At 43.0% G+C, this 27,019-nt stretch overlaps 1 protein-coding gene and 1 long non-coding RNA gene across 4 annotated transcripts in view; one reads left to right on the top strand and one right to left on the bottom strand.

Annotated features, from left to right (window-relative positions):
• Positions 1-19,712, bottom strand: part of LOC138917295 (uncharacterized) — a 30,899-nt gene extending 11,187 nt beyond the window's left edge. Inside the window, exon 1 of the long non-coding RNA XR_011425082.1 lies at positions 19,601-19,712. This is a non-coding gene — a long non-coding RNA (uncharacterized lncRNA). The remainder of the gene's footprint in view (positions 1-19,600) is intronic.
• The window catches only part of SLC22A4 (solute carrier family 22 member 4), a 58,842-nt gene that overhangs the window by 16,256 nt on the left and 15,567 nt on the right, over positions 1-27,019 (top strand). For all 3 annotated transcript variants that reach the window (XM_001504449.7, XM_005599442.4, XM_070233119.1), the window contains exons 2-8: positions 311-414; positions 1,755-1,909; positions 9,628-9,799; positions 13,576-13,702; positions 17,267-17,367; positions 19,534-19,748; positions 20,742-20,924. In XM_001504449.7, the coding sequence (XP_001504499.3) occupies positions 311-414; positions 1,755-1,909; positions 9,628-9,799; positions 13,576-13,702; positions 17,267-17,367; positions 19,534-19,748; positions 20,742-20,924 (1,057 nt within the window). The remainder of the gene's footprint in view (positions 1-310; positions 415-1,754; positions 1,910-9,627; positions 9,800-13,575; positions 13,703-17,266; positions 17,368-19,533; positions 19,749-20,741; positions 20,925-27,019) is intronic.

Raw genomic sequence — 27,019 nt, 5'->3', positions numbered from 1 at the left:
AGAAATGCAAGCTTTGCTTCATGCCACTTTGCCAGCTTCTTGCTGTGTGATATGAGTAGAGTCTAAGGCATCAACCTCCCTTTCAGAAGAGGAAGGTGAGTCTCAGGGAGACCAGTAACTTGCCCCAGTAAATGATAGAGTCAAGAGTCAACCCCATAGCTGTAAGGTCTATGCCCTTTGCACAAAGGTGACAGCCTGGAACAGAGTAGGAAAACCTGCCTGCCTGCCATGCTGACATTCTCTTCAAGCTGGGCTGGAGCTGGGCCTGCTGGAGGGTTGGGCTCACACCTCATGTTGTCTTCCCTGGCAGTGGAGTCTGGTGTGTGAGGATGACTGGAAGACGCCCCTCACCACCTCCCTGTTCTTCGTAGGCGTGCTCCTCGGCTCGTTTGTGTGTGGGCAGCTATCAGACAGGTAAGGACGCTAGGAGGGAGGAAAGGTGGGATAGGGCTCCTTGTCAATTCATTGTCTGTCTTGGGTTGACTGAACTCAGAGTATTTCCACCAAGAGAAAAGGAGGCCCTCAGGCCACCAAGTCAGTAATAGGAAGAGCCAGGGAGTTTCCTCTTCTTCCTGCCCTCAGTCCCTTGCCAGGAACCACTGGAAAGTAGAGTCCCTGTATCACCAAAACTCAAAAAAAGACACTACTGCCTTATCACTGCCTCCCTAACTGACCTCTATCTTGGTCCACAAACAGCCATCAGCCAGAGTCAGGGCCAGACAGTGAGCACTGAGTTGCTAACGGTACACCCACCTCTGCTTTGGGTCAGGCCCCTGGCCAGGCACTGGGGCCACAGAGCTGACCCAGGCTGGTTCTGGGCCTCCTAGAGGTCACAGTCTGAAGGAGATAGCATCACAGCTCTGGAAGAAGTGCCCCCACTGACCTCTGAATGTTCTGTGGGGACCAGAGCAGGAAGGTAGGAGTGCTAAATGGCAGTGTTGGGGAAGGCTTCCCAGAGGCATGGCTGTCCTTCCCCAGTTACAAAGCCCAGTGGGACCCCAAACCCAACAGCCTGAGACCTGAATTTGGAAAATCGGACAGGAGACTGTTCTGTTTACACCTGTGCTCCACTGTACCCTTTGGGCACTATCAGAATGTGAAATTAACACTTATGCCAACTACAGTGTCACTAACAGACATTGCTAGAAGCTACACTTCCCATAGAGCAGTGGTTCACAATTTTGGTTGCATATTAGACTCACTTGGGAAATTTTTTTAAATCTCAATACCCAAACTGCATCCTATGCATTAAGAATCTCGAGAGGTGGGGTACTGGCACCAGTACTTTCTGAAGCTCTCCTGGTGATTCCAAGTGCAGCCAAGGTTGAAGACCACTGCCATAGAGGGATTCTTGCTTCTAGATTTACAGAATTCCCATGTTGCTGATATTAGATGTATCTTCAATCTGTACTGTACCTGCCTTCCAGAAATGTTGTGGCAGCTTCTAATTGTGGCTTGTTCGAAAGAGCAGATTTCCATGTGGAATTTCCATGTGCATGAACTGCTCTGCTCTTTTGAGATACAGTATCTCCAAAGGAGGCTTAGAATCTTGAAAGGTACCTGCAGGACAGATGCATACCTGAGGCCTCACCAAAGAGGAACTTGGGAGGATGTGACAGGGTGAAAAGTCTGTCATAGCCCTGAAAAAACAAAAATCTGCAGTGATACCTGACTCAGGACTTGCCACATGCCCTGGGTGACAGCACTGCTGCGACTTGCACAGGCCATGTTTTGTGCTGTGCTGCACTCTACAGGTTTGGAAGGAAGAACACCCTTTTTGCAACCATGGCCGTGCAGACTGGCTTCAGCTTCCTGCAGATTTTCTCCGTCAACTGGGAGATGTTCACCGTGTTATTTGTCATCGTCGGCATGGGCCAGATCTCCAACTATGTGGTGGCCTTCATACTAGGTAGGAATGGCTTGTGACTCACAGGGCTTCTCTTTCCAACCCTCTGAGAGACCCAGGAAGGGGGGCCACTGAAGAGGGCACAGGGAGTGCTCTCAGCACAGAAGGAAGCACCACAACCTACAGGCTCTGTTTCCAAAACATGATCAGCCTCGGATATATGTGTGTTGGGGAGAGGGCTGTAGCCATAGGTTCTTTAATCTGGTTGTGGGCAAGGCAGGCACTCACTCTGTGCTGGGCCCTGAAGTGTGGTGGTGAATAAGAGCTGGAGCTGGTGGACACCAGCCACACGGTTATTGAGACACGTTTCAGGAACACAGGGCTTGGGAAAGGCACAGAGAAGGGGTCTTGTGGGGAGGGATGGCCTAGAGATGTCTTTGATTTGCACTGTGAAAGCTTGAGATTTCTGCCTGGGCCAGGGCAAAAGGGTATTCCTGGCAGCTGTGCATGACCCATGGAGGGACTTAGGATAGTTGGTGTGGCCAGTACACAGGTGGAGGAGGCACGTGCCAGACAGGAGTTCAGTGGCAGTCCGTTGGGCAGATCTGGTCTCATCCTGAGTCAGAGTCCAACCCCAGAGCGTATCAGCTGTGTGCAGGACGAGCCTCACTGCACTGATAGCAGTCCTGTCTCCTAGCAGCAGCCTTGCTTCTGGAAGATCAGACTGCATGATGGGGACTCACAAGCTAAAGGTCATGAGGCCTCAGGGCCCTCACCACCTTTTCCTGGGAAGAAGTGAGGTGAGCTGCAGGCAGGTTGATCAGGGTCTTCTGCAGAAGTGAGAGTCCCCAACATGCTCTCTGAGCCCCCTTGCTTTCTGAGCAGGTGAGAGAAGTGGAGATGAGGGGAACCTCTGGAAGAGTACACACGGATGTCCATAATCTCTCGTGTGATAATATATCCCTGTTGGCTCAGCACTGTCCCAGTTATCCCTATTGTCACAGTGTAATTATTAATAGTGCCCCTTTAATGTTAAGTCTAATGATTCTCCTCGTCTCAAAAGTCTGAATCTGGTAAGATAATTCTGATCACTTTTAAGAGTCTGGGTGACTCCTTGGCTTTGGAGATGCTGTGTTCTCTTAGTTGAGGATGTGTACACCCTCTGTCAGGTTGCCAAGATGGAATTGTTCAAATTCCACTCCTTTAATCATTTGTGAAGAGCCCTTGCCCCAGGCCCAGCCTCAGTGTCTGCAGAGAGGAGGAGGGGAGAGCGTGCTGAAGCCACATGGTCCTGATGGTCCTGGGAGGCAGCACCCTCTTCAGCAGTTCCCAGCAGGAGGGTGGCCTCTCTCCTCCCTGTAGGGGGAAGGAGGGAAGCAAAATTTTCTTAAAGAAGGTCATTTGTATAGAGGACGCAGAGAGCTTCAGGCTAGTGGTGCTGGAAACTGGAGACTGGAGGAACTTAGGACAGAAATTGCAACCTCCTGATGCACAATGGCCCCAAGGACACAAGGCTCTTGGGGGTAGCAAAGCCTATTGTTCTCATATTCTAAATCTCCCAGAATCCATCTTCCTTGTGATGACCCTCCCTATACCTGAAAAGCCCAATGTGTGGCTTTGCTTGGGCCAGACACATACTAGAGACTAAACAGGCCTCCCCAAAACAGAGGACACTACCCAAGGCTAGCAGACCCCTTTAGGAAGACCTAAAGGGCCCTCTGAAATGGAAGGGCAAGAAGTTGTGATGAAGCCAAAGAAGCCCTGTCACTGGGATTGGGAGCCAGGTGGGGTTTGTGCCAGACGCAGAATTCCCAGCTTCCACTAAATGACCGGCATTGAGGCCTGCCTTTTCAGTGGCAATGGAGCCTCCTCTGTGTGAGTGTGTGAGGCCTGGAGAGCCCACCCCAGGCCTCCTGTAGCAAAGGCCTTCCCAGTTGGCCCTGACACTATAACCTACTCCCCTTCTTACTTTCCATGCTGAGAAGAGTGAGAGGGCTACAGGGAAAGTAAGATCCTGTAGGATCAGTCAAAGCCTAGATGTATCAAGCCAGCCATCAGTGGGCAGTATGCTGGGTGCAGCGGGCTCCCATCAGCCTAGGTCCAGGGCTGTTGTAAGCTGCTCTGGGAGCCTCCCTGGCTGTAGTTTACTCCACTGTGCTCCACAGGAAATTGCTGACTTTTGTGTCCAGATATAAGACTGTTTGTGTTGGGTTCTCAGATCTGAATGTTTAAGAGTATCATTGAAAACCAACCTGCCCCTTGAGCAGCCAGACTCCCTCCTTGGCGCCTAGGGTGGGGGTGGGAGGGATACAGTTGCAAGGGAGTGGTGGCAGCTGGCCTCCCCCACAGCACAGCAGCGCTCTCTGCTGTTTCAGGGCTAAAACAGTCAAATTTCAGGTTTATTTGACAAGAGGAAACCTAAGCTTGGGATTTGGGCTGAGAAATTCTATCTGGGGCTTCACTTTTGCCCTCTGGCTCTAGAGAAGGGTTGGCAAGACTCTGCAATGATAATCTCCAGTTTTAAGAGTCTTCACATTAATTTGGGAAGTTGAATTACTCCCACTCTCAAAGCAGTCCAGAAATGGATCCTCTTCTTATTCTGGTTTTTAAAAATTATAAAGCCTGTCAAAGTCGTAGGAGACAAGAAAAGGGAAGGAAGGAACAGTGCTACCCAAAGGAACATCAAGTGGATACACCTGGAAATGAGGGTGCTGCCAGATGATGCTGGTTTAGGAGGAAAGGACCACTCAAGACGAAGGACACTGACCCTCCCCACACGCCAGCTCCTCCCTACTGTTTCCCAGAAATAACGGCTTCAGCCTGTTTACAGCCTTCTGGATAAAATGCCAGCAGCATCCTCCTTTATCTCTCTTAATGAGCTGCTTGAATTTATTTTGCACAGTTAACTGCCTCCTGTCTTGACTGATCCATTAATTCAGTATTTTCCCAGTACTCCTAACATCAACCTCCTATGCAATATTTGTTTCAACATGTTGGACTATTTAAAGCTCTACTTTCTCTGATGTCTAGATGTGTTCTTCCTTTTGGTAAGTAATAGATGGCATCTTCCTTTATAACTCTGGCTGCCAGAAAGCACAGGCAAAATTGAAATTAAGTATATCAATTATGTAGCCTTTATCAACCACGTATTTTTAAATTGGGATATAATTTGCATACCATAATATTCACTCTTCGAAAATGTATAATTTAGTGGTTATGAGTATAGTCACAAAGTTGTACAACCATCAACTCTATCTAACTCCAGAGCATATTCATCACTCCCCAAGGAAACCCTGTACTCATGAGCAGTCTCTCCCCATTCCCCTTTCCCCAGCCCCTGGCAACCACTAACCTACTTTGTCTGTGGGGATTAGTTTATTCTGAACATTTCAGATAAATGGAATCATACAACATGTGGCCTTTACGACTGACTTCCTTCACTTACTGTTGTCAAGGTTGATCCACGTTGTAGCATGAATCAGTATTCCCTTGTATGGATGTACCACATCTTGTTCATCCGTTCATCACTTGACTGACATCTGGCTTGTTTCCACTTTATGACCACAAGGAATAATGCTGCTATGAACATTGAGTACAAGTTTTTTATGGATATAGTTTTCAGTTCCCTTGGGTATGTACCTAGGAGTGGAACTGCTGAGTCATGTGGTAATTCTACCTCTAACTGTCTGAGGAACTGCCAGACTGTTTTCCAAAGTGATCAGCTGCATATTTTCATTCTTTTCCCCAAGGCCTAACTTTTTACTTTTCTTTATATTTTACTTTAATGCTACTATTATTTTATTGTATTCAAATTATTAGCTACCTCAAAACCTTCAAGGGATGAGATGGGGTATAAATGCATTAAAAAGATGCAGAAATTTGCTGGCACCACTTGTCTGCACTGCACTGTGAGGGAAGAACTGGGGGGACCCAGGGAGGACTCACTCCTGTCTGTTCTCAGGGAGCTCACATCTGGTTGGCAGAGCCAGCCAAGGCAGTTGTTACTGGGGTCATGGGTTATGGGTGGGGTGGGAGGGGGGAGGGGGCAGATAACTTTTCTGGGTACCTGCAGAGATAGGAAAGATTACTTTTGGCTAGAACCATCTGTGAAGGTTTATTGAGGGGAGAGAGGAAGCCCTGAGGGAGGGAATATCTGTTAATTTCAAGAGAATCCTAAGTATTTTCCAGGGAGCAAAGAGAGGTTCTGCTGTCTTCCATTGGGTTTCTTGGTCAAAGGCGCCATACTTTCCATCATTCCCCCAACATCCAGCACATTTCAACTGTGTGACCAGGATAAAGGAATTAATTATTCCTGAGCACCTACCACATGCCAGACACTCTACTAGGCACTTTATGTACAATATCTCCGTCCTCATCATAATAACTCCATCAAGTAGGACTTATCAAAGTCACTCTAATAGCAAATTAGCATCAAAGAGCCCAGACTCTCTGCAGGTGCCTGATGGAGGACACTCCCAGCCCAGGGGCCCATGGGTCCTACCCTGTATCCTGACAACTGGACCACAGTTTTGTTTCTTGAGCAGGGGTCTGCTGCAGTCCTCTGTTGGTCATTCACGGAGGGGCGTGTCCTGCCTCCATTATGGAATAGATCCAGTGGTTCCTGGGGCTCACTACCACAGAAGGGCCCTGATCAATGTGGAAGTGAGCCTAGCTCTCTCTGCCTCACTCCCTCTTGGAGAGCATGCTCAGATTCAGGTGGTAGTGACAGGTAGTGGGAACACATGCCTGGCTAGGACATGCCCCTTTGGCTTAAATGTCAGAGTTTCACTCCCAAGAGACGCTCAGAGGCCCAACCAGACCAAGACCAACTGAGCTTTGCCCTAGGAACAAAAACCTAGTGGGTAGAGGAGACCGGAACAGGGATCCCCAGTCATCACAGCCAGAAGTCACCACTGTCACTGTCTCACTGCCAGCTGAGCACATGGAAAGTTTGTGGCAGCTGCAGGCCATGAAAAGTCTACAGGAATCAGGACTTCTGTCCTAATGTTCCTCAGAGGGGGCTGGTTCAAAGACCAGCCCAGGCAGGGAAAATATAAATCCTAACATCTGAAAGGGAGATGTGGCCTCACCCATCTCCGATGCATGTCTCCACTAGGATCTCAGTTGAAGGACTACTTGATAGCGCCAAGGCTTTGCCTCAAGGTGACTTTTTTCTGGACAGATCCACAGATCAAAGAGATTAGGCTTAAATCCTGGCTGGCCCACTTATAACATATGTGTGAATTTAGGGAATTTGCTTCAGTTCTTTAAGTTTCAGCTGATTATGTGTAAAATAAAGTAATACTGGTTCTTATATAATTGTTGTGAGGATTCAAAGAGATAATATATGTAAACACTTAGTCTAGAACCTGGCTCAAAGTGCCTACTCAAAAAAAATGCCAGCTATGAAGAAGATGATGATGATGATGTTTAAGGAAGGATGATTGTCTAAAAGTCAGAGAGCAGGAAGTCATGCTAACAAGGAACTATTCAAGTTCTTGACATCCATGTTGCTTCCCCTGTGGGGAAGGAAGAAATTTTTCTCTATCCTTTTAGGTTCTTCTGGCTGGTCTAAGAATTAAATTGACACAGATTAATAGAACAAAATCAAATTTAATTGCAAACCCCACATACATGAGAGGTTCAGAGACAAAAAGGTAAAATGAGGTATATATGCCATCTTGAGCCAAGGAATGGGATAGGGGCCTGAGGCTTCAGAGGGGAGAAGGGTAATTCACAGGACAATAAGAAAAGCAGATGTTCAATAATTAGAGGTTCGCCCTGCCATACAGATAGCTCATAAAAATTTATTTCTGGTAATGACTCTGATTATGGGTAAAGCCCCAATTCAATTCTTTAAAGGAGAGAAAAAAGTTTCTCGAGCCCACAGGGTCTTGATTGCCTTTAGCTCAAAATATTCCACATGTCAAAGTGGCACATCCTGGGGGGGCCTGTCCTGAAGCCCCTCACCCCTATGAGTACTCTGCAAAGTTAGAACAACTCTGTTCTGGTCTGAGACCCAAGCTTAGAGAGGGAGATTATCCAAGAATCCAGTGGTGTAACTTCTCTCTCTTCTCTTATCAGGGTCATGGAAGTATGAGGGAGCTCCCTTGGCCTCACGATTCTACAAGAGTCTTACTTGATCCTGTTCACTTTCTCTTTTCCACAATCAAATCCTCTGCTGCTTCACTTCTGAATCTCTGCTTAGGAATAAAGCACCCCCTATTCATATCATTCCCATTTCATGATAGTCACAGCCAAATTGTTTAGAAACCATGGCATGGTGAGTCTTCCTATGGAGTGGTGGGAAGGTCATTAATGAGGTAAGAAAAGATCTGGAAATAACACTTATGATCCTCAAAGAAATCAGGCCCTATCCTAGGAAATGAGTTTAGAGGCTGAGAAATGCCCTGGTGGTTTGGGCTGTCTTCTGAAGGCTGGGATGTGAGAGGCACACAGTACTGGTCGTTTCTACCAGTCTGGCTTTTACAAATGACTGTTCAAGAGGGAACCACTGAGGCACATCTCTCAGTTATGCTGAGCGAGGAAGAAGTGGGTGGGGATAGGAACAGGTAGGTGCTAAGAATGGGAAACCAGCCAAAGTAGTAATTTTACTGTTTCTTTTGAATTAGCCCTTAATTCCTTAGCCTGTGCTCAGGACTCATAAAACATGATTAAGAAAATCTCCTTGAAAGCCAAGTCTGAACAACCTTTGCATGGTCTGTTTTATGTTTTCTGGGCTACTTCTCTGTAGTGGTAGACAGATCTCAAACAAAAGGCAGAGCCATTGCCATTGGCCAGATCCCTGCCCCTGGGGCAGAGGACCAAGAGTGGACTTTGGAAAGGGCCTGGAGCTCCGTGACAACAGAATGAACTTGTTCTTGGACTCCCTCACCTCAAGCCAAGAGCTCCAAGGGGCAGGCAACGTCCTTGGAAGTACTGGTGCTGAGTGATCCACTATGGTGCTGAACAGAGCAGGAGCCTATAGCCACCTGTGTGTCCTTCCCAAAACAGGGCCCAACACTATGCAGTCTTGGGCCTTTGTGGTGTTCTGGGAAAGCTCCGTGGAGTTCCTTGGGTGTGTGCCAGCTCCAGGGCTGCCACCTACCAGACCAGCAGACCAGCTCCTTCTTTTCTTTCCTTGGTCTGAATGGACTATGTCTGCCTTGGACTGATCTCTGGGCACAATGTGGCTGCAGGGGAATTCAGCCCTGGGTGCTGGGGAGTCTGGTCTGTGTACCTCCAGACCAGTTAGATCTAATTTATCATTTCTCAGGGCCCAAGGGTGGCTAAGGGTGTCCTAACACCACTCAGTAACTGTGAACTCTCCACTGTTTCCCAAGAGGCCAATGTCTGTTTATTTACAGTGGAGGATTGTGGGAAAAGCCAAGTGCACCATGATCTCACACAGCCCCTGAGAAGAGCCCCCATTGCCTCCTGGAACACCCTCTCTGCTCCTCACCCTGGGGCCCTTATTTTGGAAAGGTGGCGTTCTCTTGGGACTGGGCATAGTTCTATGACGTGAAATAAGCTTTCAAAATATAAATCTACGACTCCTTTAAAATCTCATGAAAACTCATCCTTCCATAAGCTTTGGGTGATAAGTCCTGGGTCACTTCCCACCTTCTTCCATCCTGACCACTCCTGCTCTGGGCCAGGAGACAAACAGCTTTTCCCTTTTCCGAGTGGTTATGGTTTGAACTCTCACTGCCGGGTAATGATGTAAACAGTAAATATTAAAGTGAGTTAAAATGCTAACACTCCTCCCTTGTTTTGAACAGGAACAGAAATTCTTGGCAAGTCAGTTCGTATTATATTCTCTACGTTAGGAGTGTGCACATTTTTTGCAGTCGGCTACATGCTGCTGCCACTGTTTGCTTACTTCATCAGAGACTGGCGGATGCTGCTGCTGGCGCTGACGGTGCCGGGGGTGCTGTGCTTCCCGCTGTGGTGGTGAGTGTGGCTGGGTCCCAGACAGCCCCCTGCTGGGGGCCTGCATGCCTGGAGCCGAGAGCCTGGCGCTGACCCGAGTGTGGGCTTGCATGATCTCACTGGAGCTGGCTGAGGCTGGGGCCTAGAAGCCCAGAGAGTGTTTGCCTCATTGTGGGTGGGTCTGTGTGCTGGGGTCTGACGTTCCACTGTCCCACAAAGCACCGTTCTCAGGAAATCCAGCCCCTACCTAGGCTTTCCCCATTCTTGTCTGTTGTTGGTAGTAATAATTGTTTGCAGAGATGATGCTGTTGGGATTTGTTGTTTTTAACTCTATCCCCCTGCTCTTTTGACACTTTTCTCTCTCTGGGAAATCTCTTTCTCCTTATGGATTCAACTAATATAATTTCCTCAGCTTCCCTATCACATAATTAGCATCTAAGGTGTGCCTGTTTGTCTGCTTTGTCTGGAAGGGTGAGAGAATTAATTCTGTTTAATGAGTCGTTAGAGATATGTTCTCTGCTCTCCTCCCACAACCCTCCAACCCAATTTTGATACATCAGAAAGGGAACAAAAATACTCACCCCAGTTTCACCCAACATGATTATGTGAGAGATTTCAAGTGAGAGAACAGATTAAGAATGATGGAATTAAGTCCCAGCCATGCCCTCTATTTGGTATTCCCCATGTCTTTGGTTTTTTCATATTTAAGCAAGCGGAAGGGAGATTTCTTCCGTTGGTGGGTCTGGCACTCTCTCTCTCCTTAATTCTTCTTGGTTTGGTTTCATGATATCAAAATCAAATCTCCTAGCAGTGACTGGTTTTACTAAACTGCAGATCTCTACCTACTTATAGATAACAGAAATTCCTTTGATGATTTTTTGGAACTCACAGTTCAGACTAGCCCTCATGGCTACCCTGTCCTTTGGACACTACCTAGGAAGTTGCCTAGATGGTCCTTTATCTTGCCAGAAAGCCTGACAAGTAGCACATCTTGGCCTTGTTGGACCAGATGACTCAAATTGGACACTCCAAGCTACTGTCTTTTTGTGACCACTGAGACTGCTATGGTTTACCAGTGTAAATTCTGAGCATGGCTATGTATGAGGAGAGAGAGGACTTTTTTTTCTCACTTCCTTGGAATTTGAGAGACAGTCTGTTTAATGTTAGATACTATTCTGTCTTGGAGGTTTCCTCTGGAATCCAGTCTGAGGGTCAGGAAAGCTTATAGTAAATTAGGGCAGGCCATTATCTACACAGCCCTGCCTCTAAGGAAAGCACTGCAGATTTACAAGAGCAGGGTAAGTTTCTGGAATGAGAGTCATTATCATCACCATCATCATCATCATCATATCACCACCATCACACCCTCTGTCCCTCTCTCCACAATCCCCTGATAACTGAATTTATTATAAAAGATGTTGGTGACCAGAGGTCCTCTCAAGACACAAGACAAGATTATTCAAAAGTTATTCTCTGCCTCTTCAGATGAATTATTTTAATAATCTATGTTCCCTGGCTCTAGACATTTTGGCGTAAGAGACCAGCACTTTTAAAATATGTTATAATCAACTTATTACTATATAATTCTATCAGAGAGAGAGAGAGAGAGAATAAAAATAGAAGGGCCCTGATTGACCATAAGAGATTAGTAGGGATTTTAATTTGTGGGGCTTAGATCTTTCCTCAGGACCAAATATCACAACAAGGAGCAGTTCCGGTAGGTCAGCCCCTTTAGTCTCCAGCAGAGAAGGCCTGTCCCACGAGGAGGTGCCTCACTCTTGCCCTAAGGAGAGTTCTTTCTTCTGTTGCCCATGGGCTGATCCAAGAGTGCTCCTGGCTATGGGCACACCTGCTTGTCCTAAAAGGCTAACAACAACAGTCTTATCATTTTCCTATAAAAACAAAATAGCTTTCTTCTGAACATCTTATCCTTGAGGGCGGAACTTCCTGAAGCAATGCTCGTCAGTCCAGGTGGGCTGGGATGATGTGGGCGATGCTTCAGGCGGCTGCGCTCCCTGCTGCCTGCTCGGTGTGTGATGCAGGCTCCCAGCAACATGCCCTGTTCAGTCTGAATGAAATCTACAGAGAGGCTCTCGTGTACACTCTCATTTGGCACTCCACTAACTTTTGAAATGATCAGCTAAGCTTGCTACTTCACGCACAAGAATACCATGGCAGTACAAAAGTAGAGACTGCAGCAACCCTGAGGACAGTGGGCTGGAAATGGGAGGGGAACCTACAGAGAGCCGCTGCTGGTGATTTGGGTATTTCTTACGTCCTAAGTTCTCTTTAAAAGGCTTGGCAGGAAGTGACCACAGGTACGAATGGAGGATATGTGTAGCGGGTGGGGAAGGAGCCCGTGGATGCAACATGGGGAAAGCTTTGCGGTTTCTAGCTGAGGAACCTGAGCCCAATAGTAGCCCTCAGAGCCTGTTTCTAAGAACAACCGGGTTGGGGAAAGATGCTGCTCAGAAGTAGAAGTGCCCATGAAGTATACAGTAGCTGTGTGGTAAGGCCTCTAATCTGCACTAATACAGTAGCCACTAGCCACATGCAGCTGTTTAAATTAAAATTAATTAATAGTAAATAAAATTAAAAATTCATTTCCTCAGTCACATTAGTCACACCAAGCATAGGAGGCACATGTGGTTGGTAGCTACTGTATTGAACAGCACAGTTACAGAACACTGCAGAGAGCTCTGGTATACAGCACAGCTCTAATTACTGAAGCTCAGTGACCTAATGTCATCACAGTTGCTACAGGGACCAACTAAGGGCATATTCCGAAAAATGCAAATGGGGTTCATTTTTCAAACCCTGTGCTGGTAGGCTGGGGAAGGGAGCTGGGGGTTGGCCATTTGATACAATGTGTTTTGTTCTGAGATCATTCCTGCTGAGGCTTTGGAGGAGCCCATTAATTATAAGAGAGCTCTGTATCTGGTACATGTCATTTATTTTCAAGGATAATGAAGTATGACAAATAAGTAAGGAAAACAAGAGCTGGCAGAAGAAGGGCTAAGAAATTCTGAGAAATAAAAATTAGGAAAGAATAGAAGATATAAATAAATATTCATATGATAAAAATAAATATGGTAAATAAGTAGAAAAATAGGAAAATTAGGAAAGAATAGAAGTCAACTGTGTTTGAGCATCAGGTAAAAATGTGAATAGGTTACGTAATAAAAAATTAAGTTTCTAGACATTAAAAAGAAAAAAAGACAGTGTTGGCTGTCACCCAAAAACTGATTTGAATACTCACTGACCTGAGAGTCTGTTGAAACCAACAGGGACAGCCCAGGAGGGTGTCTGTGCACTCACCTTCTCCTCTGACTACAGGAAAAGCTCAAGGAGCACAGATGCCCTGGCCATCCTTTACCTGATAAACTTGGGATCATCACCACCTGGGGCACCAGGAATCCTCCTAGGGGTGGATGCTCTGAAAAGACACTATCCTGTGTTTCTTTTATGAGCCACACTGGCTATTAAGTTTTGCATGGTCTTCTCCAGCTGCCCTGGCTTAAACACACCCACAGCTAATGTTACCCCTTCTAGTCTGGTCCTGGCTTTAAGTATAACTGATGATCGGTCTTGTGATTTGATCAGAACTTTGAAACACCTGAAGGTGTTTTTATTTGTTCCTGTAATTAATGGAAATCTTATGAGACCTCCCTCCTGATTGTCTTTAAAAGGACAAACTAGAATTTTACAGAATTAAAATTATTTGGGAGTAACTTACAGCTAATAGTATCAAACACCGCTATTGTGAAAAATTATAAACCATTAAAAATGAATTCTAGGTTTATTCCTGAATCTCCTCGGTGGCTGATATCCCAGAGAAGATTTAGAGAGGCTGAAGATATCATCCAAAAAGCTGCAAAAATGAACAACGTACCTACCCCAGGGGTGATTTTTGATCCTGTGGAGGTAAGCGTCTGTGGATGTCTCCTCTTGAGATCAGCTATGCAGTCTTGATTTCATGAAATTTAATTTAGTTCAGTAAGTTTTGAGTGTCCACTATGTACCAGGCTCTATACAAGTCCTTAGAGACACATTGATGATTAAGTTCTGAGATCAAACCCACCTCAAAGGGCTGTGTACGAATTAAGTGAAATAATATATGTAAACTGCTTAGCATAGAGCAAGTGTTTATTAACTATTACTTCCCTTCCCTTTTGCAAGTTCATCTACAACTTTTTATCAGTATTGCTCCATATCATTGATGCAGCTACCTACCGGTGATTTTTGAATGACCAGATTAAGTGGAAAAATGTGTTTGAGGGTATTCAAATGAGTTCCCCCACTGTATTCCGAATCTTTCCAAAGCCTTCTGAGGAAGCTGTGCATGTCTTTAGTCTTGCTATGTTGTATCTAGAACCTTAACACCTGAGAGCACAGGCTGGATGATTCATCCCTGAAGGCAGGAAGCCACAAGAAAAAGCTGCTGTTCTCTGTGAGCAGCCACACTCCTGACAGTCATGAGAACTTGCAATGTTCTTGGCCATGCCCTTTGCTGGCTCCTGGAGTAAACAAGAAAAATTAGACACAGTTCCTATGCTTAAGGAGCATAGAATGTGACTAATAGTGTCAAGAAGATTAGATGAAAAATAAATGATGACGTGAGAGAGGAAATGCTAAGTACCCGAGGAGTGGACACTGTGTGCCCGCAGAGAAAGAGAGCAGAGTGACTCAGGGCTGAAGAGGCAGGTCCAAACCAGGGAGGACAATTACATAAATGGAGAGGCTGGGGTAGGGCATTCCTGGCTAGGAGAAGGGTAGGGGACTGCTCAGGACACCCCAGGAAGACTAGTTTGGCTACAGTGACAGTATGCATGCCCCACGCTCAAGTCTGCACGACTGGCTACCCTAGAAAGCAGGACTGTGTGGAGGGTGGTGGGTAGGCGAGTGCTCCACTCCGAGGCCTTCCCCCATCCCTGACCTTTGGGACCTTTGACAGAAGCAGAAACCCTGGCGATGGTGGGAGGATTAATTACAGTGGCTGTGAAGCCAAACTCTCAGATGGCTTCCAGGACAAACATCTCTTAATCCTTTGCTCTTCAGATCAAGAATTCCATTTACAGCCATAGTCAGTTTAACTGAATGCAAAAACGATATTGAGAGTGTCTAACACTTCTGCATTTCGGAGTCGTGCTGGATGTTTATTGATATTTATTGCATACGTGATCTGATTCCTTGCTTTAAGGAATTTACAGCCTTACAGTAGAGATTAGACCTTCATGGATGAAAGCAATCATAAAACATATCAGAGATATAGGGTTATAGACAAATGAGAATAAAGTTCAGTGTCAAAACACATGCTTCTGACAGTGCCTCGTTTCTTCTTGCCATGAGGCACATGCAGCCTGACCCAGACAAGCCCACCAAGGGAAAGGGAACTTGTGCTTTCCCGAGCCCAGTCATCTCCCCTGCTCATCTCTCAGGTAGGGTCCTCTTTAAGAGGATCTGCAGAGTCCTGTGTCGGCAAATGCAACCTACTCAGAATGATAATGGGAGCCCACCAGATGCCAGGCACAATGTTCAGCTCATTTGATGCTCATGCTAGCCTTAGCAAATAGGTACTACTGTAGGCCCATTTTTCAGGAGAGGATACTGAGGTACAGAGAAGTTAAGTAATTTGCCCAAGATGACACAACCAGAAGTGTCACTAGGTCTCTCTTGGTGCCAAAGTGCGTGCTCTTAACAACTGCGCTTTCTTACTTCATGCTAGGGGCGGTAGCATTAATGTGGACAGGAAAAAATATAGAGTAGTATCATTTTGGAAAGTGGTCTTAGGCTTCTCTGGCTTCCCTTCTGAAGCACCTTCAACCTGCTCATGGTGCCTGGTCCAAAGGCATTTTAGTGGCTCCACACAGGCCAGGGACAAAGCACTGGATTCAAGTATGTTGTCCTTGGGTTTCCAAACCTGGCTGCTTATCACATTCATCCAAGGAACTTTAAAAATACAGATTCCCAGGCCACTGGGCCCCAGGAGAGATTCAGAGTAAGCAAGCCCAGGGTGGGACCTGGCAATCTGTATTTTCACAAGGGCCCTGTGGAAGCACCAAGTGTTAGCACGGGCCTGATCCACAGGTCCTATCTGTGCATGGCACCACTCCCAGACCCTCCAGGAGGACTTCTAGTTCCCACTAGTTTATGCAGGGGCTTTGCTTTGTTGTAATAACAGGATTATATTGATGGGACATGTTTTAGAGCTGTACGCTCCAAATAGTGTAAGAAAAAAAGGTAATATGGCTGTGAGCTGTGTGAGGAGGTGTCTGATTATTCTTAGAAAGAAGGATGCTAATATCTGGGACCACCAGCTACAAAGGCAGGGCTGGCACTCTCACTTCATAATAGTATCTGCTTTCTTGGCCTCTCATTGTACACACACCGTAGGGCCACAAAATCCTTGTACTTGATCCCAAAGAGATTCCTCACCTCAGAGCCTTGGAACTTTCTAGTTTCAATTCTAATAAGCTAGGTTATCTAGGTTCCTAACACATGGCAAGTTAACTTCAGTAAAGGAAAAGTAGAGAAACCCTTTGACAGCTGTATGTAGTTGCCACTATCCACTGACAGCTGGCATCTTTTTCTCAATGGTGCAGTAATAATAATAATAGTTAAAATGTATTGGGCACTTACCGTGGTTCAAGTACAATGCTAAGCTTTATATATATAATCTCATTTAATCTTTGCAACTCCCAATTATTATGCCCATTTTACGGAGAAGTAAACTGAGCCTCAGAGAGGATAACAGTAACTTGCTCTAGGTCCCCCAGTTAACCCAAGTCTGTTCTGACACTGAGACAACAACAAGAAAAGTATAAACGCAGACATGGACCTCAAGGCAGTTTGGGGCTATATGGCCTGACCCACTCAACTGGCCCTAAGGATTACAGCTTAGTGTGATTAAGGTCACCCATGGTGACCCTGAGTCAGAAAAGACTATGTTAGCAGTCAGGCTTTATATAAAGAGACGGTGGAGCCAATGTTATATATTTAAAGAGCCTCTGCCTAGGGCCAGCCTTATGGCTTAGTGGTTAAGTCCGGTGCGCTCTGCCTCAGCGGCCCAAGTTCGCATACGCAGATCCTGGGTGCGGACCTACACCACTCATCAAGCCATGTTGTGGCGGCAACCCACATACAAAATAGAGAAAGATTGTCACAGATGTTAGCTCAGGGTTGATCTTCCTCAAGCAAAGAAAGAGGAAGATTGGCAATGGATGTTAGCTCAGAGAAAATCTTCCTCACTGGAAAAAAAAAAAAAAAGCCTCTGTCTAAAATGGGCCACAAACATTTGTTAGACTGTTAGTTCTAAAGTGTTAGAATAAGCATCATGTGTGTAGATGCCCTTATTCCCCACAAATTCTAGACTTCTAAGCATATTCAAGGTGAAGTGAGAGTTAGATGCATAAAGTTTTTCCCATGCTGTCAAGGCCCAAGATACTTCCTCACCACCTCTTAATCTCTTGGTTATTTGCATTATTTTAGCTACTGGAGCTAACATCCCTGAAGCAGCAGAAAGCTATCATTCTGGACCTGTTCAGGACTCAGAATATTGCCACAATAACCATTATGTCTTTGCTGCTATGGTGAGTAATAAGTGATCTGGAAATGCGACATACAGCACATAAGTAACAACTGATTTTCTTTAATTCAGGGAAACATCAGGGCAAGGCCTGGGTCTTCCTGAGAAAAAATTAAAATTATAGAATTCTAAGTTATTTGGAAATGCCTCAATTCAACTCATGGAACTGGATCCTGAAAAGAAAGTCACAGGAACAATATTTAAGTCTGCAGTACGGTGGCTCACAGGGAAAGAGTCCCTCCCCTCCTAAAGTTATTGGGATTAAGATTAATGATGTCCCAGGGCTGGCCCTGTGGCCGAGTGGTTAAGTTTGCGGGCTCCGCTGCAGGTGGCCCAGTGTTTCGTTGGTTCGAATCCTGGGCACGGACACAGCACTGCTCATCAAACCACGCTGAGGCAGCGTCCCACATGCCACAACTAGAAGGACCCACAAAGAAGAATATACAACTATGTACCGGGGGGCTTTGGGGAGAAAAAGGAAAAAAATAAAATCTTAAAAAAAAAAAAAAAAGATTAATGATGTCCCGGGTACCTGAAGCTGAGATGCTAATTCAGCTCCTGCTTCCTGAAGCTGTACTGGCAATTTGAAGAGTGAGGTTAGAATAACCTGAGTCCCCACTGTGTGGACTGGAGTTTTGACAAGCTTTTTACACTTGCTAATAGCAAACTACCAAGTGATTTTAAAGCATTAAAATAATTGACTTTGTAGACAAGATTTAATAATGTTTCTGCCAGGAAATGAGGAAGAAGAAAAAAGGAACACGCCTACCTCATGATGGCAGCACACACACAAAAATGATCATCAGAACTAGTAGGTTCTGACTGCAGCTTGTCTATTTTTAGGGTCACCCTGTTTGCAATTAGAAGAAATCAGTGACAGAGCTTATGCCTCTGAATGAAGCAAGTGTGTCCTAGGCACATGGCTTTCCTTGCTGCAGACCTCCTTTGTTCTTGCATCTCAGCATAAATCATTGATGCACATGTATCTTGAGCAGTAGCGCTACTGAGCCAATAATAAACTAGTCATCAGTTTTTTTCTAAGCTGCTCTTATTACCAAATACAAAAATCATTAAGATTTCTAGGGCAATCAAGTTTCATTTTTCGTTTTGTTTTGGATTAGCCTTTGTGCTACCTAACCTCCTAGACACTGTATAAAAAGATTCAACAGTGTTCCTGAAAACATGTTTCAGATGGCCTCTGCTTTCCAGGCATGATAATAATGAGCAGATGTCTGCACAGGGCAGTCTGCATAGTGCAGTTGTCTTTCCACAGAGAAGCTGGTACGTGGAAGTTAACTGTCATGACGGAATGTGCAGTGTGCGCCCTAGGTGATACTTTGAAGCATTATGGGACTTTCATTCTTTTCCCTAAAGTGAGTTTTACTAAATCAATTGGAATTTACTCTAAGTGGGTCTCACAGTATTAGTTACATATCTTTTCTCTGTTTTTTTTTTTTTGGTGAGAATGAAATCTGGATTTTATGTTCACTGACTGACATTCTTTCTTCAAATAATAGATCTAAGGGAATGAGGATGTACAAACTGTGCCAGAAATATTGAAATTTGAAATTCACTAGACTAGGAGAGGTACTGGTGCATTGGTGTATCGACACTAGTGCTCTCCAACAGAACTTTCTGCAGTGATGAAAATGTTTTATATCTGTGTTGTCCATTATAGTAGCCACTAGCCACATGTGGCTATTAAGCAATTGAAGTGTGACTAGTGCAACTGAGCAACTGAATTTTTTTTTTTTTAAGATTGGCACCTGAGCTAACATCTGTTGCCAATCTTCTTTTGTGTTTTTTTTCCTTCTTCTCCCCAAAGGCCCCCAGCACATAGTTGTATATCCTAGTTGTGAGTGCCTCTGGTTGTGCTATGTGGGACGCCACCTCAGCATGGCCTGATGAGCGGCGCCGTGTCCACACCCAGGATCCGAACTGGCAAAACCCTGGGCCACTGAAGCAGAGCATGCGAACTTAACCACTAGGCCACCAGGCCAGCCCCCTGAATTTTTAATTTTATTTAATTTTAATTTATTTACTCTTAAATAGCCCTATGTGGCTGATGGCTACTTGTAGGACAGCAAGATCTAGACAATTTCTTGACCATCTGGAATTTTAGAGTGATTCAGGCCATCCTTTTGCCATTCTTTTTTCTTTTGTTTTTCAGGATGCTCACCTCGGTGGGTTACTTTGCCCTGTCTCTGAACACCCCTAATTTGCATGGAGATGCTTACCTGAACTGTTTCCTCTCTGCCTTGATTGAGGTTCCGGCTTACATTACAGCCTGGCTGCTCCTGCGAACCCTGCCCAGGCGTTTTATCATAGCTGGAGTACTGTTCCTGGGGGGAGGTGTGCTTCTCTTAATTCAAGGGGTACCTGCAGGTAAGAAGTAAACCAATATTAACAGCTTACCAGAAAAGATCCACATCTTGACTAGGCTAATTCTTTTTTTTTTTTTTTCCTGTTTTATCTCCCCAAACTCCCCGTACACAGTTGTCTATCTTAGTTGCATGTCCTTCTAGTTGTGGGATAGGCTAATTCTTAATCACTGCTCCCTGTTTATGTCACTTTTACATCATAACCCATACATAAGTCAATTAGATTGGTGATTGCTAACTATGCAATTTCCCGTGTTCAGAACAACTCCCTTCAACCAGAAGATCAGCCTTGGAGAATAGGAAATCACTGCCTGGAGAGGGAGAGTCACGCTCCCAGTCATCCCCTTCGTAGAAATATTCACCTAAACCCTTAAACCTCTTTTTCTGAGTCACAACCCTGATTCCCATTTCTTGGTACTTTCACACCTTTTCTCTGAGGTGTGTATTCAAGTGCTAGAGTTGGTAGTATGTACCAGTTCCAGGATAAAGTCAGTGATTTTTATGGTCTGTAATCTTTTCAGTCATTAAAAAGCTCACAAAGGGACAAATGCTTCCTTTTTTGCCTTATGTCTAACTTTCTCATATTATTAAGATGTTAATTCAATAGATTGTTGAGATGTAGTATTATACATAGAAATATAATTTCTTAATAATAATAAACAGGATAGAAAGGAATTGTCCCTCTCTTTGAAGATACCTTAAATATATTAACATGCTAACAACTTACCAGGAAATTGCTGTAACAAATAAAAGTGGACAAAGGTCACTGAGTGCATCAATGATCTAGAATAACAGTAGAGAAAGCACGAAGCAGCCCCTCACTCTCCATCTTTGTCCATGTCTGATTTTTAAGGCATTTGAAGAGAAGATGCTATTTGGGGAATATCTTTATATTATAAATACATTCCCATACAAGCAAAAAGGACAATAAAAGCAACTGAGTTAAGAAAGTATCCCTTCTAGAAGCACCTCTGTTTACACTGGGTCTCTTTTCCAGATTACAACTTCCTGTCGATTGGTCTGGTGATGTTAGGAAAATTCGGGATCACCTCTGCTTTCTCCATGCTGTATGTCTTCACTGCAGAGCTCTATCCAACCCTGGTCAGGAACATGGCTGTGGGGGTCACATCCATGGCCTCCAGAGTGGGCAGCATCATTGCTCCCTACTTTGTTTACCTTGGTGAGATTTTATCAGTGCATTTTATCAGTTTGTTCTTTTTTTAAATATAATTAATAGATTTTCATTGTGAAAAATTCAAACAGCATAGATAGTACTGGAAAAAGTACATGTTTACCTCTTCTCTCTCAGTTCCCCAAATCATAGCTCTAGAAGTAACTAATATTAACAGTTTGGTGAGTAGCCCTTCAGACATTTTGTTTTGCACAACATATAGATTTTTTTTCACACACAAAATCATATTATATACATTGTTTCACAACTTCCTTTAAATGTAGCATAATATCAGAATATCTTTCCATATTGGTATATATAGCTCTTTTACCTTCTTTTTCGTTAGTACATAATCTTCCAATGTACATATCTACATAGTTTATTTAACTCGGCTCAATGGATGAACATTTAGGCCATTTCCAGGTTTTTGTTACTACAGATAACACTGTAATGAACAGTCTCCTACTCCCTACACCCTTTGTTAGTTTATTTACAATATTTGGATTCATGGAAAGAGTTATAGAAGTAAAATTGCTGGAGCAATTTAAAAATTTCATAGATAGTGCCAAATTGACCTCTAAATATTGTGCCAAATTTACAGTCCAGCTGTCAAAATACAAGACTGCCTGTTTCTCTATATCCCCACCAACAAGGGAGATTACCTAATTTTTTTAATCATTGATAATCTCTTATGTGAAAAAATGGATATCATTGTTGCTTTCCTTTCCATTTCTTTAATTATGAATGAGGTTGAGCATTTTTTCATATATTTATTGACATTCTATTTATTTTTCAGTGACCTGACTATTCATGTCTTTTGCCCATCTTTCTTTTTTTTAATTCATTCTTTTTTTAATTTAATATTTTTCAGTTTTATGGAGATATAATTGACATATAACATTGTGTAATTTTAGGGTGTGCATGTGATGATTTGATATACATGTGTACTGGAAAATGATTATTACAATAAGGTTAGTTAACACATTCATCACTTCACATAGCTACAATTTTTTGTGTGTGGTGAAAACTTTTAAGATCTGTTAGCAACTTTCAAACATACAATACAGTATTGTTAACTAGAGTCATCACGCTGTCCATCACATCCCAGACCTTATTCATGTTATAACTGGAAGTTTGTACTCTTCCATCACCTTCACTCATTTCCCACACCCGCCCTCTGTCCCTGGCAACCACTAATCTCCCCTCTGTTTCTATGAGTTTGTTATTTTCAGATTCTCATATAAATGAGATCACATATATTTGTCTTTCTCCATCTGACTCATTTCACTCAGCGTAATGCTCTCCAGGTTCATCTATGTTGTCGCAAATGGGAGGATTTTCTTCTTGCTTATGGCTGAACAATATTCCATTGCGCATATATATACACCATACTTTCTTTCTTCATTCATTCGTGGATGTACACTTAGGTTGTTTCCATGTGTGGGCTATTATAAGTAATGCTGTAATAAACATGGAAGTCCAAGTATCTCTTTGAGATAGTGATTTCATTTCCTTCAGACTTATACCCACAAGTGGGATTGCTGGATCACATGGTAGCTCTATTCTTAATTTTTTAAGGAGCCTCCGTACTGTTTTCCTTAGTGGCTGTACCAATTTACATTCACACCAACAGTGTACAGAGTTCTGTTTTCTCCACACCCTTACCAGCATTTTCCATCTTTTGCTTTTTTTGATAATAGACATTCTAACAGGTATGAGATAATGTCTCATTCTGGTTTCAATTTTCATTTTCTTGATGATTACTGATGTTGAGCACCTTTTCACATAACTGTTGGTTTCGTGTGTCTTTGCCTGTTTTTTAATCAAATTATTTGTGTGTCATTTGGGTTTTTTTTTTTCCTTGCTATTGAGTTTGAGTTCCTTATATATTTGGATTTTAACCATTATCAGATATGTGGTTTGCAAATATTTTTCTCCTATTCCATAGGTTGCCTTTTCATTTTGTTGATGGTTTCTTTTGCTGTGCAGAATCTTTTTAGTTCAAGGTAGTGACACTTTGTATTTATGCTTTATTGCTTTGGGTCTCATATATAAAAAAATATTGCCAAGGCCAATGTCAAGAAGCTTTTTCCCTGTGTTTTCTTCTTCTAGGAGTCTTATAGTTTCACTTAAATCTTTAATCTATTTTGAGTTATGTTTTGTGAGTGAGGTAAGACAGGCATCTAGTTTTGTTTTTTTTTTTAATTTTTATTGAGTTAATGATAGGTTACAAGCTTGTGAAATTTCAGTTGTACATTGTTGTTTGTCAGTCGTGTTGTAGGTGCACCACTTCACCCTTTGTGCCCACGCCCCACCCCATCTTTCCCCTGGTAGCCACTAATCTGTTCTCTTTGTCCACATGTTTAAATTCCTCATATAAGTGGAATCATACAGAGATTGTCCTTCTCTATCTGGCTTATTTCACTTAACATAATGCCCTCAAGGTCCATCCATGTTGTTGCAAATGGGACGATTTTGTTCTGTTTTACAGCTGAGTAGTATTCCATTGTATATATGTACCACATCTTCTTTATCCAATCATCTGTTGATGGGCACTTAGGTTGCTTTCATGTCTTGGCTATTGTAAATAATGCTGCAATAAACATTGGGGTGCATAGGACTTCTGGAATTGCTGACTTCAAGCTGTTTGGATAGATACCCAGTAGTGGGATAGCTGGGTCATATGGTAGTTCTATTTTTAATTTTTTGAGGAATCTCCATACTGTTTTCCATAGTGGCTGCACCAGTTTGCATTCCCATCAGCAGTGTATGAGGGTTCCCTTTTCTCCACAACCTCTCCAACATTTGTTACTATTAGTTTTAGATATTTTTGAATTCTAATGGGTGTAAGGTGATATCTTAGTGTAGTTTTGATTTGCATTTCCCTGATGATCAGCGATGATGAGCATCTTTTCATGTGCCTATTGGCCATCTGTATATCTTCTTTGGAGAAATGTCTGTTCATGTCTCCAGCCCATTTTTTGATTGGGTTGTTTGATGTTTTGTTGTTGAGTTGTGAGAGTTCTTTATATATTACGAATATTAAGCCTTTGTCAGATACATGACTTGCAAATATTTTTTCCCAGTTAGTGGGTTGTTTTTTTGTTTCAATCCTGTTTTCATTTGCCTTGAAGAAGCTCTTTAGTCTGATGAAGTCCCATTTGTTTATTCTTTCTATTGTTTCCCTTCTCTGAGAAGACATGGTGTCCAAAAATATCCTTTTAATACTGATGTCAAAGAGTGTACTGACTACATTTTCTTCTAGAAGCCTTATGGTTTCAGGTCTCAGCTTTAGGTCTTTGATCCATTTTGAGTTTATTTTGGTGAATGGTGAGAAAGAATGGTCAATTTTCATTCTTTTACATGTGGCTTTCCAGTTTTCCCAGCATCGTTTGTTGAAAAGACTTTCTTTTCTCCATTGTATGCCCTCAGCTCCTTTGTCGAAGATAAGCTGTCCATAGATGTGTGGTTTTATTTCTGGGCTTTCAATTTGTTCCATTGATCTGTGCACCTGTTTTTGTACCAGTACCATGCTGTTTTGATTACTGTAGCTTTGTAGTATGTTTTGAAGTCAGGGATTGTGATGCCTCCCGTTTTGTTCTTTTTTCTCAGGATTGCTTTTGTTGCCCCATATGAATTTTAGGATTCTTTGTTCTAATTCTGTAAAGAATGTCATTTGGATTCTGATTGGGATAGCGTTGAATCTGTAGATTGCTTTAGGTAGAATGGACATTTTAACTATGTTTATTCTTCCAATCCATGTGCATGGAATGTCTTTCCATCTCTTTATGTCGTCATCCAATTCTTTCAGAAAGGCCTTGTAATTTTCATTGTATAGGTCTTTCACTTCCTTAGTTAAGTTCACCCCGAGGTATTTTATTCTTTTTGTAGTGATTGTGAATGGTATTGTGTTCTTGAGTTCTTTTTCTGTTAGTTCGTTATTAGAATATAGAAATGCTACTGATTTATGCAAATTGATTTTGTACCCTGCAACTTTGCTGTAGTTGTTGATTATTTCTAGTATTTTCCCAATGGCTTCTTTGGGGTTTTCTATATATAAGATCATGTCATCTGCAAACAGCGAGAGTTTCACTTCTTCCCTCCCTATTTGGATTCCTTTTATTCCTTTTTCTTGCCTGATTGCTCTGGCCAGGACCTCCAGTACTATGTTAAATAAAAGTGGTGATAGAGGGCATCCTTGTCTCGTTCCTGTTTTCAGGGGGATGGTGCTCAGTTTTTGCCCATTGAGTATGATGTTAGCTGTGGGTTTGTCATATATGGCCTTTATTATGTTGAGGTAGTTCCCTCCTATGCCCATTTTGTTCAGAGTTTTTATCATAAATGGCTGTTGGATCTTGTCAAATGCTTTCTCTGCATCTATTGAGATGATTATGTGGTCTTTATTCCTCAGTTTGTTGATGTGGTGTATCATGTTGATTGATTTGCGGATGTTGAACCATGCCCGTGTCCCTGGTATGAATCCCACTTGATCATGATGTATGATCCTTTTATGAATTGCTGAATTCTGGTTGCCAAAATTTTGTTTAGAATTTTTGCATCTATGTTCATCAGTGATATTGGCCTGTAGTTCTCTTTTTTCGTGCTGTCCTTGTCAGGCTTTGGTATCAGCGTGATGTTGGCCTCGTAGAATGTGTTAGGAAGTGTTCCATCCTCCCTAATTTTTTGGAATAGCTTGCAAAGGATAGGTATTAAATCCTCTCTGAAAGTTTGGTAGAATTCCCCAGGATAGCCATCTGGTCCTGGGGTTTTATTCTTTGGGATGTTTTTGATTGCTGTTTCAATCTCTTTCCTTGTGATTGGTGTGTTCAAATTGTCTGCCTCTTCTTGAGTGAGCTTTGGGAGATTGTAGGAGTCCAAGAATTTATCCATTTCCTCTAGGTTGTCCATTTTGTTGGCATATAGTTTTTCATAGTATTCTCTTATAATCCATTGTATTTCTGCAGAGTCTGTTGTTATTTCTCCTCTTTCATTTCTGATTTTGTTTATTTGAGCTTTCTCCCTTTTTTTCTTTGTAAGTCTGGCTAGGGGTTTGTCAATTTTATTTATCTTCCCAAAGAACCAGCTCTTTGTTTCATTGATCCTTTCTACTGCCTTTTTCATTTCAATAACATTTATTTGTGCTCTGATTTTTATTATTTCTCTCCTTCTGCTGACTTTGGGCTTTGTTTGTTCTTCTTTCTCTAATTCGCTTAGGTATAGTTTAAGATAGCTTATTTGGGATTTTTCTTGTTTGTTAAGATGTGCCTGTGTTGCGATGAATTTTCCTCTTAATACAGCTTTTGCTGTATCCCATATGAGTTGGTATGGCATGTTATCATTTTCATTTGTCTCCAGGTATTTTTTTATTTCTTCTTTAATTTCTTCAATGGTCCATTGTTTGTTCAATAGGATATTGTTTAGTCTCCATATCCTTGTGCCTTTCTCAGCTTTTTTCTTGTAATTAATTTCTAGCCTTATAGCATTATGATCGGAGAAGATGCTTGTTATTATTTCAATTTTTTTAAATTTGTAGAGGCTTGCCTTGTTTCCCAACATATCATCTATCCTTGAGAATGTTCCATGCACACTTCAGAAGAATGTATATTTTGCTGTTTTTGGATGAAGTGTTCTATATATGTCTATTAAGTCCAATTGTTTTAGCTTTTCGTTTAGCTCCACTATTCCTTGTTGATTTTCCGTCTGGATCATCTGTCCATTGATGTGAGTGGGGTGTTGAGGTCCCCTACTATTATCATGTTGTTTTTAACATCTTCCTTTAGGTCTGTTAATAGTTGCTTTATGAACTTTGGTGCACCTGTGTTGGGTGCATAGATATTTATAAGCATTATTTCTTCTTGATGAAGTGTCCCTTTGATCATTATATATTGTCCCTCTGTGTCTCTCTTTACCTGCCTTATTTTGAAATCCGTTTTTTCTGATATAAGTATTGCGACACCTGCTTTCTTTTGCTTGCTATTAGCTTGAAGCAATAGCAAGCTTGTCTTCCACCCCTTCACTCTGAGCCTGTGTTTGTCCTTGGGGCTCAGGTGTGTTTCCTGGAGGCAACAAATTGTTGGATCTTGTTCTTTAATCCATTTTGCCAC

This window comes from Equus caballus, chromosome 14 (assembly GCF_041296265.1).
Source record: "Equus caballus isolate H_3958 breed thoroughbred chromosome 14, TB-T2T, whole genome shotgun sequence".
Lineage (NCBI taxonomy): Eukaryota > Metazoa > Chordata > Mammalia > Perissodactyla > Equidae > Equus > Equus caballus.
Note: the sequence above shows the minus strand (reverse complement) of the source record. Positions and strands in the feature narration are given on the sequence as shown.